The 18,661-nt window shown below is 34.0% G+C and overlaps 2 protein-coding genes across 6 annotated transcripts; one reads left to right on the forward strand and one right to left on the reverse strand.

Moving 5' to 3' along the window:
* Positions 1-576: 576 nt before the first annotated feature.
* LOC106669724 (TBC1 domain family member 5) lies at positions 577-13,761 on the reverse strand. Of its 5 annotated transcripts, none has more exons than XM_014399393.2 (15): positions 13,624-13,761; positions 10,671-10,727; positions 5,376-5,456; positions 5,051-5,315; positions 3,137-3,310; positions 2,982-3,070; positions 2,660-2,710; positions 2,495-2,597; positions 2,307-2,434; positions 2,103-2,245; positions 1,923-2,029; positions 1,762-1,853; positions 1,451-1,541; positions 1,242-1,391; positions 577-1,186 (listed from the first exon to the last, which is right to left on the reverse strand). In XM_014399393.2, the coding sequence occupies exons 3-15, from the start codon at positions 5,411-5,413 to the stop codon at positions 959-961; spliced, it is 1,659 nt and encodes a 552-aa protein (XP_014254879.1). In that variant the 5' UTR covers positions 5,414-5,456; positions 10,671-10,727; positions 13,624-13,761; the 3' UTR covers positions 577-958. The 5 variants fall into 5 exon arrangements, with proteins under 5 accessions (XP_014254879.1, XP_014254883.1, XP_014254881.1 ...); XM_014399397.2 differs by having other exon boundaries at positions 10,649-10,727; XM_014399395.2 differs by lacking the exon at positions 13,624-13,761 and adding an exon at positions 13,243-13,328.
* LOC106669725 (DNA polymerase epsilon subunit 4-like) lies at positions 9,479-16,015 on the forward strand. The gene is made up of 2 exons (XM_014399399.2): positions 9,479-9,897; positions 15,728-16,015. The coding sequence occupies exons 1-2, from the start codon at positions 9,697-9,699 to the stop codon at positions 15,869-15,871; spliced, it is 345 nt and encodes a 114-aa protein (XP_014254885.1). The 5' UTR covers positions 9,479-9,696; the 3' UTR covers positions 15,872-16,015.
* Positions 16,016-18,661: the final 2,646 nt, after the last annotated feature.

The raw sequence follows: 18,661 nt of genomic DNA on the forward strand, positions 1-18,661 counted from the left end.
CAGACCAAGACCGTGTGAGTTAAGGCTCAAAATAAAGGTTTATCACCCCGTGGATCACAGGAGGAAATTTTGTTATAAAACTTTTTTGTTTTAGAACAACACTTGTACACGTCTTGCACAGTATTGATTAGCTGAAGCATTGACTCAGATAATTTGTGTCTGTGAAGCCCTGAAAGTCGCTCACATAATAATGGGTTACTAGTTTAGTCATTTCAAATCATTGTGGTATGCATATTGTTTATGCCTCTCGCCGTCTTCGGTTAAATTAAAAGGATATTTATATAGAATAAATAACACAATGCACTACCCACCGGTAAGAAACTGAAAAACAAACAATCAGAATTACCTGACCACAGAACCCTTGAGGAAATCTCATGGTTTGAAAGTTTTTTAAGTAGGACTTTTAATGCCATAGCTATAATAAAATTATAAGCATAAAGATCTCACAACAGCCAGAATTTCTTATTATTTGTTCAAAATTCTGCTGTTTGCTTAATAAATTACTGAAGTTGTTCCCTTTTGTAGACAAAAATAAAACAAAATAGTACAAAGGCAGTTAAGTGATAAAAGACTAGATTTGATTTAGTTATAAATATATTTCTTTCATGCAAGTACATAAACAAAGGATATAAAAAATATTGCCAATGCACATTTGTATATCACACGTTACTTACTGGGCATTTAATACAGTTTCATGATTAAATAATTTGAAATATACATACAAATAAAATATTAAATAATATTTAAATAAAATGCCGAGATTAAATAATATCGATGGTAATTCATGATCATAGTTTTAATATATTATTATTATTCATAGTTTTATTGTATATTAATTTGCTTAACAATGATATAAATTGACTAATATGGAAAAAATCTAAACTTATTTTGACTAGCACCAAGATACAAAAAAATAAATATTGAGATCGCTGTAGAAAATATATTGGAATGACTTGGACTAAAGAGACTTCCACATCCGGTTACAATCTTCGTTATCACTTTCAATAAAAGGTGTCACTGTGCAGCTGAAAACAGTCATATCGACCAGAGGAGGTTTCTTTTTTCTCGCCTTCGAGGACGGCGTGTCAACCGGGGAAAGAACCAACATTTCGTGCACCTCATAAGCCTGGTCGACGGGCTGCAGCCAATGCACCTTGGGTATGTGCTTTCCCAACATAACCGATAGCTGAAGAATAATTTATTTAATGGTTGTTCAAAATTTTTTTTACGTTATAATTTACCCCAAGGATGCCGGTTAAAGCCTGTCGGATTTGTGGATCAGGAGAAGAGGCACACTGTTCAAGGATTTTATGATACTGGAGCAACTTCGCCCTGCACAACGTCATTGTATTCTGTACTTCTTTTAATTCTTTTAAAAGCAATTCTGGATCCTGGAATTATTATAACAATAAACAAGTTTTGAACTTAACATTAACATTATGAAATTTACGTATAAAGCATAGCCGTCTTCAATGGTGTTACGAGAATTTTGTGGCAATTTTGGCGGTTGTGGCTTTGGTATAGCAGTACAAATTATTGGCCTATAATTTAAACAAAAATTACTATTGTGAAATTTCTCAATGTTGTCTGCTGGATAATGAACCTGAAATTTGGTCATTTCTGATCATTTTGGTCTGATGGGTTGGTCTGTCAGACACACTGAAGATGGCAAAATGCTGAAATATATCTGACAGACTTAACCCAAAATGATCAGTAACAAACAAATTATACTGATAATATTCAAGTGACATTATTACTTACGGGCGTCTGTAATTAACATGGTTGTTAGCACATGTAAAATCAACCACAGGTGGGTTAAATTGGAAGTTTATTTTATCAGGAATACTGTATTGCTGCACATAATATTTTTATTATTATTATAAATAATAATAAAAATTCAAATAAAAAAAATTACTACTTACACTAGGATTTTTCAAATGAAGTGCATATTGAATTATACATAAAATATCCCCAGTCGGAGGATACGTCATTAACGTTTTTAAACAAGCTGAGTAATCTTCAGAGAGCACTGTAACAATATGTCACTGTGGATAAAAAAGTACTGTTGTACTGTAATGAATAAAGTGTAAAGTGAAACTCACAAGTTTGCCTTATCGATACAAGCATGGAGACAACAATATAATTGACTAAACCGAAATTTTCATTTTCTGCGAATATGGAATCCCATAAGATAAGAAGATCATTGAGAGGGAATTCTCTTCCAAAGAGAAGTCTAAGCCACTTTCTGAAAATTAATTTTTTTTTTCATTTTCTTAAAAATAAATAAATAAAATAAAATCCCTCACATTCCAAATAGCGGAAACATGATTTCTAAATTGTCGAGGTGCCTGTTCAGTTCCCAGTCTATCGGAGCGAGTAAATTATTTTTGATCCAGGTCAACTGGGATAATACTTGATTATTGTCTGATTTGACCTGAATAAAATAATTTTATTTAAAAACATCACATTTTGATTGAAATCTCTACAAAATTACCAGGCCTTTGTCGACTGTTGGGAAATACCCTGTTGAGGTCGGGGCCAAGTTTGATATTAGGTATGAGCCCTTGATGGCATCCATCACCCTCCAAAAAATTGCACTAAGAATAAATACTAAATTAGAGGAGCAGATCAAATATTATAAAAAGTACGATCTACTTACTAAGAATCAGCTTCTAAATAACGAGGATTCACTATTTCTAATATATCTGAGCTAGAATAAATATTTTATTTAATTATTCTATCTGCAAATAAATACATAAAGTTTTATTGGTTAATCAATTAATAACAAACATGAGTTACATCTTAGAACGCTCTATCATAACTGAAATATGTTTCACTATTATAAGCGGCTTACTTTTGTTGAAAACAATGAGTATTTATTAAATCAAATATTTTGTATATTCAATAAAAAGTCAAAAATTGTTTGGTTCAATGTATTTATATCCCGATTTTTCACACTCAAGTTTTTGAATTGGACCTACCGGACTAGTGAGTATCGCTGATTGTTAAGCAATGTCATATGGTCACAGTGTACGACGTAGATTATCGGTGCTAAAATTTCATGCATACCCTAAAATCAAGGAAAGACTTGAGTTAAAACCAAAATTAAATTGTAAACAGCAATTATTATAATAACCTGTCTATAACACATAGTCGGATTTTCTCTTGCATAACAGAACAAGACGTTAATCATCGTTTCTTGAATAAATTCATTTTTGAAGAAATCAACACCGGAGAACAGCGTACGAATGACATCTTGCTTAATTATACTCTTTAGCTCTTTATCACAGAAATATTGATGCCAGGTACTCTATAAATTATCATTGAGTTAAATTTATTAGAGTGCACCAAAATGTTAAAACATTTAAATTAAAATAATTTTAGATATTCAAGGCAGCAAAATGATTTCCTTGATACACAAAACTATTTGTATTTAATTATTACTTAAATATTTGTGGGGTGTTTTTATCTTAAGGAAGTGGGCCATTGCTTGAAAGATGTGGTAGTTCGAAGGAGCAAGGTCAGGACTATAAGTTGGGCATAACATTCCTTCAAAATAAAATATAAAAAATATAACTTTTATTGTAAAGTAAACTGCATGGGGTCTATCCATCGCCCTATTTACTTTTTCTTCAAAGTAGCTATAGGTCCTGTCAATTTGAGTTCAAAGGAGGAAATAGTTCAAGGTTCATCAAATTATGTAAATGGTGATTAATAACAGCTTTTTTTTTGATCAGCAGAATACTGGCATATATTAATGTATTTATTTATATTTTTATTTGTATTCTATACATGTTAATGCACATTACAAAAATGATCATACAACTTTTTTTTAAACTACTGGAATTGGGAACGGATCAGCTCATTTACAAAAGGAATGTTGAGCGCTGTGGATAGTGAGGTTAGTGATTCAGGAAGGAACTTTGACAATTTATCTGAGGACTTCTGTTTGGAAGGATTAAACTTGTTGGATGTTGAATTGGCTTGGCTGAACCGTAGTTCATTCCGTATGTTCAAAGTGTCGCAGCAAAGTTTTGTATAAGGTTAGTTTAATTTTTAACAGTCAAGACAGATTTCTATCCTTTGTAGTTGTCCAAGTCTTCTGTTAAATTGTTGTCGTCTCTTAAATCTTGTGTGGAGATTCCATGTCAATCTGTGCTCTAGGTATAATCCTAAGTCTTTGATTTGAATGGAAGTCGAGAATATTTTTGTTGATAACGATTATTAAACGTGAGCACTGAGGATATTTTTCTTCATTCAATTTTGCCCTCCACTTTTTGCATCAGCATTCTGTTTAGAGGATAAAAATGCAGTGTTGTGCATGTGGGTGGTGATGATGGTAAGAGTGTGATGGTTATATGATGTAAAGGATGGGACCAAGAATGATCCCTTGCGGGATGCTAGCTTTTATCGGTATTAGACTTCAGGAAAGGTAATAAGGAGTTAAACTTGGTCAAACTGAACCAACTCCCTTCAAAGGTTTGCATTATAGTTTGAATTTTTCAAGCTATATCTGCACAGTCCATTATTTTATTATTATTATTTTTTAAGATCCCTGGGTGTCAGTGTTTTTGGATGAGATAAAAAAAACATTTGTAAATATGTTGGGTTCAAATTCAGGACCGCTGAATTCCATTTCAGGACCTTCCTTTAGAAATGCAGTATCAACACCATAACCGTTGCAGCCACCAACGGCCCTAATTATCCACTAATCCACAAACTAAATGCACAATAAACCAGAAGGCTGCGGTGCCTGGGGAGCACAAACCCTGCTTCCTCGTATCCATCATCAAAAGCACGCTTTTCTACTAGCTATAAATTTTCTTATGTAATAATGTTGTAAATTACCAGAATTTTGTACATCCTATTTATCATTTCATTAATGGAGTACATAAATTTTGGGGAAGGATTAGATATTTAGATTTATTATTATAGACAGTAATAACTAATAAGTAATAACATAAGAAGACTGAGAGGGAAATCAATTGAATATACATTTTATACTATTAAAAACTGTCTTTTGTAAAAAGACTTTTTATTTAAATAATACCTTGTCATTTTGCGATAATGGATTGTCGTCAGGCTCAGAATGCACATAGGGGTTTACGTCTAAGGCAGTTTTCAATTTGATGTAACGCTCCCTTGAATCGGCTGATTCCATTGGCCATGAAGGACTAGAACCTGGGGTTAAAACTCCTAAAAAAAGCTTCCATATCACACTTCGGAACTGACTACATCGCAGACCTCCGCGCTTTGCGGCCTTCTTAAGCTTTTCCATTTTCGAATCCAGTTGGCAAACCTTTCTCCATTCGTCCCTGTTTTATGAGAAAGAACTGTAAAGAAAACGGTCGTAACAAAAAAATCAAACGACTCACTCATAGGCCAACCCGGATCCAACATGAGGTTGATCCATACTTGCATGAGACTCCTAAGCAATGCTAAGATTTAACTCTCATCTGAAACAATTAAACTAATTTAGAAAAAAAAATATATTCCATTTAAAAAACAGTAGTGAAACGACCTTTAAATTAAATTAGTGGAAGAATTCAGAACCTACAACATTTAGTACAGGATTATTTCATAGTTAATAAAAAATTTCTGTTTACTGTGGCCGTGGGAACTTATATAAAAATAAGTTAAAAAAAAGTAATTCCTGTCATACAGGAAGGCTCATCATCCAATAACCCGCTGGGTGTCCACAATGGGCCAAACCATTTTGCAATACATTTTCTTACCATTATCAATTAAAAAGCCATGAGCTCTGCCAGGATTCAAACTCAGAACTGCTAACATAGCGATTACGAGTCAGATACCCTAACCACTAACTGCTAACAATGCAGCTCAAGTTATTCTTATGTATACAAAAAATAGAGTTTAAATGTAAATATATTTTGTTGTTGTTGGAGAAACTACACTTTTATTGAGTTTGTCCAGTTAAAAGTAAATTAGTTTTCTAGTGATAGTACTAAGTAGTAATTATAGTTATTACATTTTTAGTTTTTCTCCATTTAAGTAAAATGATTTGTCAAATAGGAAGGCTTGATGTCTAATTACTCACTGGGTGTCATAGACGAGTGGTCAAATCAACCCACCATGTAATTATACCTGTTACATATTATTTCTAATTAAAATTCCCTGTGCTGTCCTGAGTTTTTTCTTCATTAATTGAACTCAATTTGAGCGATTAAGTTCAAATAATGGAGAGAATAAAATAAAAAATGTGTAGTACAAAAATGTAATTATTCAAAAATTCCATTTCCCCCTCACATTTTGAGTGAACATTCTTTATACCTTTCATTACCTAGGTACCAATCCACCCCTATTGATGTTTTACTGAATGAATATTGCAAGCATCCTTTAGATATTCAAAAGAAATTAATCTCCGATAAGTTACTTATTAAGACTTATGACCCAAGATTGCTCTACTTACAGCAAAGATAGCCTTTTATGCACGAAAGTACTAACATATAAATAATGAAACAAGTCATAATAGTAAAAACGCCAAAGCCCACGTATATGACCAGCGTGTAGAGAAAGGCAGCTCAATGTGTCCCACATAATTGAAGAGTGCAATTCCTTGGCTCCATATAGAGATTGCCTAGGCAAAGAATTGTGCCTGAGCACAGCAGCAAATTTTTGGGTTAGGAAATAGGGTTGTTTTATCATATAAAGTACTGTAAGTTTGTGTCCCAATGTTGCTGAGAGTACTGGCATGAATGTGTAGTGTGAAAGGGCCAATGGAAGACTATTGAGTACCACATAGACCCTCAATTAGGTTAGTGTAAAGTTAGGTGTAAAAGGTTGATGGAGTAATTTAAATAGGAAATTTTTTATTTAAGAGTGAGTGTGTGAATGGGAGACTGATTTGGGGCTGGACGGATAAGACCAAAGACTTCACACTGCCCCACACCCAGGGGTGTGTAATTCTCAAAGCCTGCTGGTAATTATTATTATTTATTCACTAGCCCAACTACAACATAGTTTTCAAATAGTGCATATCATACAAACACATTTTTAACTGACTTGAATGGCTGATTTAATCTGACATGAATATATTGCATTTGGCTTTACATAATTATCTTTATATATTTTAATATCACAGTACAGCTAAGATTATTATCTTAAGCAGCTGTTGAATACACTCAGGAACAACTTTACAACGTTTCTGAGAAGATGCTTGTATGCAATGGAAGGAATTTTATCATGACCTGGAATTTTCTTATTTTTAGCATTTTTATGTCCAATTCCTTAAGTGTGACCAATTGTTGCTCCATGGTTGGAGTGTGGACGAACTCGCTTATCACATCATTTTTTCCTGTCACCTGGGATAAAGTCTGCTCCAGAGATTCCACAAAAAATTTTCTTTTTCTGGACCCCAAGTGGGCCAAATTTCTGTTGAATTTTATAAGAGGAAGGGAGATAGGTTTTTTTTCAATATTCGTTTTATTGCTTTCCAAAGTAAGCTGTCTGCAGGACGGATCTATGCTAAATATTTCTGATATTTTTCTTTGTGCAGAAATTCCAGTTTCTGGGTTAGCTTGTGCTGCAAGAAATTTAGTTGTCGTTTTAAGGTTGAAGATGTTTCACTTATATTGGTGGCTTGTGTTGTTCTTCAGTTTCAATAGATCAATGTTAGAATTACGTAGGGTATTCCTTATATTGTAGATGCGTCAAGGTTTTTTTTATTTTTTATTTTTGAGAACTAATATATAATAGATTCTTTTATAACAAGTTCCCTGTTGGATAGAACAGTTTTGGCTTCCGCTATGTTTCTGTGGAAGATCCTAAATAATTTCATTGACTCCCTGGAGATATTGTCATATATTAACATTACGGTTCCCCAGCGTCAACTACAGACCTATGAACTATTTGGTACTTCACACCAAACATGGTTAGTCTTCAATCTTCACAGCTGAGCATTACATAAATAAATTCGGTATCAGTGCATCCCTTCTTCTTATCTCTTTGAATCTTAAAAAAAATATTGAACGAGCTTTAAAATGTTATTGAAGGTTTATTAATTACTTTTGTTGACTTATTAATCTATTTATAATATTGATTTGTTTGTTAAAAGTGTTAGCCCTTCTTTGCTATTATTTTTATTTTTGTATCCTTTTTTAATAGTTTATATCGTAATGATTGATTTGTTGTGTTGCTTGACTGTCCTATGCTTGGGTACCTGACCTGTTTGGACTGTAAATAAAAAATAAATAAATAAAGTTCCTGTTTTTTTTTATGTTGTCTATTTATTCTAAATTACAAAATCAGCAATTGGCAGTGGACTGCAATAAGTGATAGGCTCAATTCTGAACTCATGTGCATGTGCAGATTTTAGCTTATATAAATCAGTAACATCATGGCTATTAGTTTATGAACGCTCTCGAAAAAACTTTTCTTTAGTTGTTTCTGTCTTGACCTAGGTGTGCAGTATGAATAAAATCAGCTATATCTTGTACTTTGGACATTTCCGATCATACCGGTACCAGTAAGCCAATCTTCCCTGGTTTAATCTCAGATGCATTTGATTTTGTGATCTTCGGTAGTGGGTTTAATTAAGTTTATTTAGAGTTGATGCTGGTGGTTGGTCTGCGAGTCGGTCAAATCATGCTGAATGGCTCATCAGGTCCATTGTCACCGAAATACTCAACTGCTTTGAACTACTCAGTGTATATTAAATTTAGCAGGTCAGGAAAATTGATTATCCCAAAATCTAGCCTGCCTTAATAATATAATTATAATTTTTATTCGTTTAATTTTCTTGAAGTCAATTTCCGATAAAACTAATGTTGAGATGTTAGAAATAACACTAAAAAAATATGTACAGTTGAGAAATGATACCTTATAAGATAAACTCTTGTCTGGAAAGTAATAATTACTTTATCTGTATATTTTAAAAACAAAAAAATTGTTAAAAAATCCAGTAAAAATTGGTAAAATCAACATTGAAATAGCTAGATATTTTTTGCCTACCTTACTCTTAAAAGAGAGCATGTTCATTACAGACAAGGTGTCAATCCGTTTATCTGCTCTAAATCTGGCAGACGTCATTAAAATAATAAAAGAAATACAATATAAAGAACAAATAATAAACTAATCAAATAAAGAGTCAACAGTTCAGTGCAACCTCCGCAAGTTTCAACGGGGTAAACAACAGGGAATATGAGATTGAACCGTCTGAAAATGTTATTCCTCCAAAAACCGGCTAACGTTAATTAATCTTTAATTAAATTAAAATCCCTTTTTATCGAATGTTAACGTGTCAACAATTTGAAAATTGGTGGTGGAGTTTAAACTTAAACTGTAAAGATTTTCTACGTCTATATTCTGATGACGTTTGACGACCAGACACCCAACATAAAAATCGCACTGTCTATTTACCTTGATCTGTTCTTACTTCTTTGTAATTTAAAATAAGTTCACATTTAAATTATCTTGATGTGATTAATTATATCTTAATACTCTTAATATTACAATTGTAGATTAAAAAAACCACAGGGGGAGTGTGCTTGCGATTTTTTTTTATCGTTTACTATTTTTTAATATTTTATGTAGTGATATATGAAAGTAGTCATGAACATTACTTATAAAGCAAGATAACCTTCCCACTTTTAACTTTTCCCGCTTTCTTGTTATGATTTGACCGATATGGAAAGTTGATCATTGATATCTTAGAATAGTCGAATAGTTGCATTAACGATGGAAGAAGAGGAGGTGATGGAACAGACCCCGAACCAGGATGAGGGCGACGAAGTCCCGAAGAAAGCTGTCAAGTTTAAAACACCGCCGAGGAACAAACCGGCCCGACTACCACTAGGCAGGATAAAGCAAATCATTAAAATGGACCCAGACGTGTCCCTAGTCAGCTCTGAATCAGTTTTTCTAATCACCAAAGCCACCGTGAGTACCCATGTGAAAACGACATAATTGCATGATTTTGCATGTTACCATGGTGAAGGTTTGAAGGAATGATTATTTGGAGGTCTTGAGATGCGGTCTGGTGTATATTGTGTTTGAAGGAATCTTTGACAGCTTGTTTAAATTAAACAGAGTTTTAGGTTGTTCAGGTTTGGCTTTCATTCACCTCAACTGCTCAATAATAATACCTCAAAATGAATCCTCTGCTGAGTCTACCAACTCACTATAACTGAACATGGCCACAGATCTCAACCATTGGCTCTATGTCCTGAACATCACAGGCTCAACACACACAACACTGGCCTTTCATCAGCACCAAAATTCCCTGTCACTAAAGTGGAGACCTAGATGAGGTCAACACTGGAGACTCATCACCCTGACTAGGTCTCAGTGCTCACTAATAGAGCAAGCCGACAACAGTAAGGGCACTCGCAGCATCATCCTCGCTCTCGCCTTCTCCACGGCCGACTTGGCTACCGGCCACCTGCTGCCCGAGTCCCTTCTTCCGCTGCTGAGTCTACCAACTCACTATATCTAAACATGGCCCCGGACCTTGGCCAATGGCTCTGCACTCTCAACGACACAGGCTCAATACTCACAACACCAGTCCTTGTTAGGGGATACCAAAAGTTCCAGTCACTAACGATACTAAAACTACAAAATATTGCACAGCTGAGGATAGGGAATCTCGTGTTAACCTATTGTTTAATTTTTGTATATCTTAGCTCATTACTGATCATTAAAGTCAGCCAGACCTCATTGTGTTGATCAGTCAGATACGTTCCAGTATTTCGCCATCTTCAGTGTTGGGTCTGCAATGAAAAGCAAATCACAATGTTCAGTAATGGTCAAATTACAGGTACATAATCCTGCAGATTGCTAGAGAAATCTCAAAATAAATATTTCTTTAAAAAATCCAAAAGTAAGAGTAAAATTATATCACGAGAAGGAATTTATAAATAACAATGACTGGCAAGATGAAATCTTCAAAAATAAGGGAAAAAGGCTCTATAAAAGAACTTGTTAAGCTTGGGATATGAGAACAACTCTTATGAAGCGCACAATTTATGATGAATTATGATTAATGGTCTTTTGTATGTTGAGGGCTGAAATTTTGTATATGGCTATTGAAATGTAATTCACCGTTCTTTTTTTAAAGGTGTTCAAAAGTGTACAAGGTAACACAAAAAACAACCAAACAAGCTTACAAAAAATGATCACAGAACATATACTACCAAAAAAATGGACACATCAAGTTATACACCCAAACAACTTCTCACACATAGCTTAGATGTACAACTTAAAAAAATTGTAATTGTTAAATTGGGGACATAATCATCAGGGTTCATGATTGTCCCCATATCAGTGGCATACAGGGCAAACAGAGGGCCTAGGCAGCCAATGGCTGATTGCATAAGATGTAGGACTCCGCAAGTCGTACCGGATGATATTGCCGCATGTTTTCCCACTTTCCTGACCTAGGGAATGATGTGCATGTGTGGGCACTATCCAGGGGCACAGACCATTCACAACACTGTTTTTTAATTTATCTTAATATATCTCTCTTAATTTATCTTAATAAAAAAGAAACAAAAATGAATAACATGAGCTCATATTTTGTTAAATAAATTGCTGAGTTGAAAAAAATCAAATAATTTACGTATATTGGCCTTCATATTCCCTGGATGCTTGGAGGCAGGGTCATCCCTAAGGGTGATAGTACTGTAGTTTGCAAGTCGAAGATTTGGGGGTCAATTTGCGTTTGAGGTTACACTCAAAAACAAACAGTGGGAAAAAAAGACTAGATACATGACCTATTTCATGTCGGCATATTGGGAAGAATGGCATAAATATTTCTTTTTTTCTGTACGTTTGGGCTCAATGGCCCATCCTCAGCAGCCCATGGGCTAATTCTCCAATCTGAGTTTCCATAAAAGAGGCAATTTTAAATACATTGTAACTATGTATGTACAGGCTATAACGTGGCTATACAGAAGTAAAAAAACATGGCTTATGTTTATTGGCTATGGCTATTTCTGCACACTAGGATAAATGGATAATTTAAAAAGAAACACTTTAGGATTGTGATTTTAAAGTTTAGATCTTTGGTAAAATTCAATTTTTGTTGTGCTAACATTTGATCAAATCCAATGTAGTTGTCGTTGAATTAATTAGACTTTTTGGTACTTATTACATTATGCACTGACATTTCACTTAAGTTTGTAAAAAAACTCTTTGTTGCACCTAGACAATTCACTTTTTGAGCATCTAAAAAGGCCATATTCAAAAAGCAAATGGTTTTCTTCTCAACTTAATCAATTGTACACACATTCTACCAGGCTTTACTGGTGCACACACTTTGTCAAAATTTGTCTTATGCAGGTTTGCCCTGAGGGTGCAGATTTTTGCCATGACACTTGGATTTTCTTTTCTCCACCAACCTCTAAAATTTAAATGAAAATAACAGAACAGAAATATAATCATACTCAAACAGCCAGGCGACACTGAAGGCTATTATCATCAGCAGTAAAGTTCATAGTTGTTTGACATTCCAGTAGGTCACTGTCAGATATGAGGAAAAACAACAAAATTACCCTTGTCTGGGTATCAAGGCTTACTGGGCAGAGGGGCAAAGAAGAGGCTGATAAATCGGACAAGAAAAGTTCGATGAGGACACCTATTGGCCCTGAATACTTTTGTGGCATACCAAACTGGCAAAAAGTGGATCCATAAGACAATGGATTAAAACTAAGCTCCATTCAGTGGGAATGTAACTATGCATATTCATATTGGGGGGAAGGGTATCGTGAAAAAAGGGCCAGAGGCGACAGTGGGAATTGAACCTACATCCACGGGGTCCATGAGCCGAGTGTTTCTTTTAACAGGACAGAGGTATGCAAAAAGTTCGTCAAAGTACCATCATATAAATTAATGGCATAACTACTAATCTAGGACGTGTTAGGACTAGAAAATAGTTGGACTGCTAACTTGACCCTTACATGCTAACCAGAACTTGACTTTTGCAGATTCTGGAGGCATATGTGTAGACTGGAGTAGCAGAAATGCCTGTGTTAACAAGATGATTCATTTAACACGATTGAAGGGAATAGATAGTAATTATTAAAAAGGGTATCATAATGTATGCTGTGCCTTAGATAAACAACAGTTTATATTCATAAATTTTGCAAAGACTGAAGGAAAACCATGTTTTACAAATTATTGAGAGTACATGTGTGCACAATCGAGTGTTACGTTTGTCAATGAAAAAGGACAGTCATAACAAAATATGCATTAACATATAATTTTTCAACATCCCAACATACTCACAGTTTTCTTTCCATCTAATGTTTTTGATGGAACATGTTTTAATATTAGCAATTAGATTATTGCAGCCCGCCTATTCTTGCTGTTTATGGTCGTTTTCAGCATTGAAGATCGAACTGGCCAAGATAATCAGTAATGACTAAACTTCATTGTTATCATAGCGGATATAATAAAGATTAAAATTTGACCTAAAAAATCTTACTTTAATCATCTTATGTACTCAATTTTTTCACAAATTGCTAAATGTTTAAAGAATTTTTTTTTTAATAAAGTAATTTTTTATCAACGCTTGGGAAAACAGGGAATTGAACATGCCACAAGATTAGACATAATGAACTTGTTTACTGAATAGTTTTTCAATAAAATTATTATAAAAGTTTTTACCTGCTTTTTAGAGTAGTAAACCATCTATTGAATAACGCTTGAATTGACTGATTGGTTTTCATTGAAAGGTTGTCAAAGGACAAGAAATTTTTTTTCTCCTTTTGGATTGAAGGAGTCTAGCTGGGATTATCCACATCTCAACCTGATAAGGATGTTATTCGTCTGAATCACTTAGCATTCAATAACCTTTGTCCATATATAAAGCCCTTGGTTTTTTTTCTATTCTCTTTTGCTTTGAATTCGTTTTTCATAAAACCTATGCTTACAATTTGTACATGCAATGATTTTTGGAAAAGAGTAAAAACCTTATCTTTATGAATTATTTGAATCGATTTAAGTAAATTTTATTTACTTGGATAATTATAATTGATGGATAAATATAATCCATTTTATAATATTAAATAAAAATTTAAATGTATGGTGATTAGTGACAGTTAGTCGATGATTATTCAGAAATCGTGAGATGCGGTCTGGTGTGATGTAGGTTTCAGAAAAACATTTTCTTTATCGTGCCAACGTTTCGACCTTTATTGAGATCATCTTCAGGGCCTGGGATTTATAAACATTGTTTAAATTTTACAAATACATGTAGGATGTGGAAAATATAAAATAAAATAAAAAAAGAAAAAAGAGAGAAAAATAAATAAATGAATGAATTTATACAATGCTTTTTTATTTTTTTTTATCTCCAAATTAACAAAAATTTAAATGTTTTCAATTGTTTTTACAAAACTTCTTTAAAATGATGGTTTTATTTTTATAAACTTTTTTGATGTTTGACATTTACTTTCTGTCTATAAGTTAAGCAAATATTACGTATATTATTTTATTTCTCTTAATTTATAACATTAACGTGTTCATGTTGAACCGGCACAGGGCTACTTACTGGGTCTGTCTCCACCTACGTGGTTTTTTTTTTTTTTTTTTTTTTTTTTAGTTATTCAAACGCAGCAGTTTGGTATGCCTCAAAAGTGTTCAGGGCCGATAGGTGTCCTCATCGAACTTTTCTTGGCCAATTTATCAGCCTCTTCTTTGCCCCTCTGCCCACTGAGCCCTGATACCCAGACAAGGATAATTTGGTTGTTTTTCCCAATATCTGACAGTATTACTGGAATGCCAAACAACTCTGATCTTTATTACTGTTGATAATTGCCTGGTTCTTTAAATAAGGCTATTTTTATGTTCTGTTATTTTTAATGTTATTATAATTTAAACTTTAGATGTTGATAGAGAAAAGAAAATCCAAGTGATCCATGGCAAAAATCTGCACCCTCAGGACAAACCTGGATAAGTCAAATTTTGACAAAATGAGATAAGTGTATATACCAGCAAGACCTAACAGAATGTGTGTACTAATTGATTTGATTCGGTAATTGATTAAGTCGGGAAGGAAACAATTTACTTTTTGAATACGACGCATCTTTTCAGATAACTCAAAAATGGAATTTTATAGGTGTGACAGAGGTTTTTTATACTTAAGTGAAATGACGGTCCATAAAGTGTAAGTACCAAAAATTATAATTAATACAAGGACAACTCCACTGAATTTGATCAAAGCCTTAAATGTAATCATTCACGCTTACTCTTTCTTAAATACATTCTTGCTTATTTACATAATATTCACTCAGTTCGGGTGGTCGAATGCTGATATTCCTCTATGACTCTTTACACCTATGACTAACCTATTTCAGGGTTGATAGGGTACTCAACATTCCACCCTCTGAATTCATGCTAATAAATACGTTCACTCTCAACCCATGCAAGGGACACAAAGCTATCAGTACTGTCCACCCTGATTACTCCAAGAATTGAAACAGGAGACCTAAATACCCACTGCCTGTGGCATTCCTACATGCTCTGTATGGAGCCAAGAAATATATTTAAATAATATTTAATAATTAAATTTTCTGATATATGTGTGCTTGCGTTTTGAAGAAATATCAAATAAATTTAATTGTAACCCTTAACTCTTATAGTACTTAGTCTTAAAAGTCAGTCATCCCTCAGCATAATTTTTAATTGAGCTGCTTATCAAGGTTAAACTCAACTGACTTCCTGGCTGTTTTACCACAAACTAAAAATGTTTTAACTTAAAATTTTATAGGAGCTGTTCATCGAATCCCTTAGCAAAGATGCTTATACGCACCTGGCTGTGACCAAAATGAAAACCATACTCGGACGTCATGTCGACAGTGCCATAGCTTCCTCCGATGCACTGACGTTTTTGGAAGGAGCGTTGGATTTCTGATATGTATATACTTTTCCAAGATAAAAATATGTTTTTATTATTATTAACTAATGTTGAATAGAATAAATAAATATTTGCCTTGTTAATCTTGGTAAGTAATTTTGATATAAGAACATGTAAATAAAGTCAATTTTTTAAGTGACATATGTGGTTCAAAGTATATTTACACCTCCTAGTATAAAAACCCTCCAGTTTTGACATTATCACCACAAATATCTTCTTTAAAAAAAGCTATAATTTTTCGTGTCGCCGTTTGTAACTCAGTCCTTAGAACTACCTCCTTCCCAATCCAATGGAAATTATCATTCATAAAACACAAAAACTCAGTATCTCCCTTAGCCAAATCGCCTTATCAGTTTGTTGCCATTATTTAACAAAATCCTTGCAATCTTCAGTGTTTCAAGTTCTTCCATCCCACAAATTAAGTAACAACACTGTACCTTTCAATACTGACACAAGGTGGTACATATCATTGTAACTTCCTGTCCGATTTCCATTGGCATTAACATAGTTTAAGCCAGAAATGGTTGAACCCAACATATCATTGTATAATTCCTTGGAGGAAGGAATGCTGCTCGAGTGTTTGCTTAGATTATCTGGAAATCGTGAGATCTGGTGTGATGTAGGTTTCAGAAAAAACATTTTCTTTATCGTGCCAACGTTTGATCTTTATTGAGATCATCTTCAGGGCCTGGGATTTACAAACATTGTTTAATTGGGCACTCTCAACACGACACGCAAGAATGGCACAATTACACAGAAGACAAACACTGAAGATGATCTCAATAAAGACGAAACGTTGGCATGACAAAGAAAATGTTTTTCTGAAACCTACATCACACCAGACCGCATCTCACGATTTCTGAATAATTATCGATTAACGGTCATTAATCACCACACATTGTTTAAATTTAACAAATACATGTAGGATGTGGAAAAAAGTGAATTTATACAATGAAAAAAAAAATATATTTTTTATATTCAAAGTATTTCTACTCACTCAAATATAAAAAATTTTTTTGCATTGTATAAATTCACTTTTTTCTACATCCTAAATGTATTTGTTAAATGTAAACATTGTTTGTAAATCCCAGGCTCTGAAGATGATCTCAATAATGATCGAAACGGCACGAGAAAGAAAATGTTTTTCTCAAACCTACATCACACCAGACTGCATCTCACGATTTCCAAATAATCATCGACTAGCGGTCACTAATCACCACACACATTTCCTTAGAAGTGAGGCAAACCTTTGATCGAGTGTGGACCCAGTTTTCTCTGGAGTTTACAGAGCATCTTTCCATTCACTTATTACCTCATCCTAAAACCCTAAATCTACAATAGGCATTTTCAAGACATCCTTCCACAACTTCCTGAACCAGGTGTTCCGCATGGCAGCATCCTTTGCACTATTCTTTATTAAATATACACTGTAGACATTTATATCACTTCTATCTATTCCTCATGCCCAGGAGGATCATATACAAAAAAAAAACCAAATCCCAGCAAATACCTACAATTTTCTATAACACATTCACTATTTGGGGACATTGACAAAAGATGGAACCCCTGTACTCGACAAAAGATTAAATCTCTTAGTTCAAAACAGCCTCATTTACACTTCACTATTACAAACAATCTGGATGAACGGAATTGAACTGTGGGGTTCAACAACGTGTTCCAATCTCCAAAGTATATATTCAAACCAGTCCAAAACCCTTTGAATCATTGCCCCAGCTCCCTACTTCATATCTAACCTTACTTTGCACTGTCAGATTCCACTTTTACTCCAAACAGCAAGAATGCTTGATGCAGGCACCTCCGTAAAGTGCTCGATTACCTCATCCTAACTGCCTAATCCAGTATCGAAAATCCTCACAGATGCATATATTTCCAACGGCCTTATAATTTCCTCCCTTTCAAAAGTGAAGTTTTATTATAACCTAAAAGTGGTTCAAGACATGCGGGATTTGCTGATTGCCAGCCGAGCAAAGGTTTGCCTAATCCCAACTAGTGGGGAAGTGTGCTCAGTTATTTGTTGAGCAACAATATTTGGTGCTCGCCTTGCTAATTTTTGGTTTCCTTGTCTGCTTCAAAGTGCACAATTATTCATTAAGTAGCTGAACTCAAAGCATCCACACTTAAGGAAGCAACTTACTGAACAGATATCTATTGTAATCATTATTCAACATTGCTATTTATTAGAAATGATAAATGATGGAGTGAGTGTGGTGTTCAATGCTTTTTTTAAAAAGGTAGTTCCTACTCACAGTAAGTTGAGACATTTACTGTGAGTAGGAACTATCTTTAAAAAAAAGGATTGCTATTTATTTTTCAATAATAATCTAATCCTAACTAGTATAGATGTATTAATGAAAGAATGTTGTAACGTTATTTCTGTCAGTTAGGAATAGATTGACCCAACATAACAGTCTTGGAGTTTCTCTATCTGTACCATGTTGAACTTAATAATTTTGAAAGCATCTCTTCCGAATCATAAAAATCGGAATGAGGTTTTCAATGCGTGGAAACGGATCGAAAGTAATATTCTGCGACTGAGTTTTTTAGTTACCAAAACATTACCGCAGCTGCAGCAATGTCAGTTTCACTGTGGTACGTGACTTGGCAAATATGTATTCGCTGTTTCTGCAAAAACTGTCTGGTTGTACAAACCGTTGTGTATATATAAGCATGCTATTTGGCAAATGCTGAGGCGAGCATTTTGAGACTTGGCAAATGTTCGGCAGTAGACGGCATTCGGCGAATACCGCATGTCTGGAGCCACCTTAA

The sequence above is a fragment of the Cimex lectularius genome, unplaced genomic scaffold, assembly GCF_000648675.2.
Source record: "Cimex lectularius strain Harlan isolate CLEC.00 unplaced genomic scaffold, Clec_2.1 scaffold8, whole genome shotgun sequence".
Taxonomy (NCBI): domain Eukaryota; kingdom Metazoa; phylum Arthropoda; class Insecta; order Hemiptera; family Cimicidae; genus Cimex; species Cimex lectularius.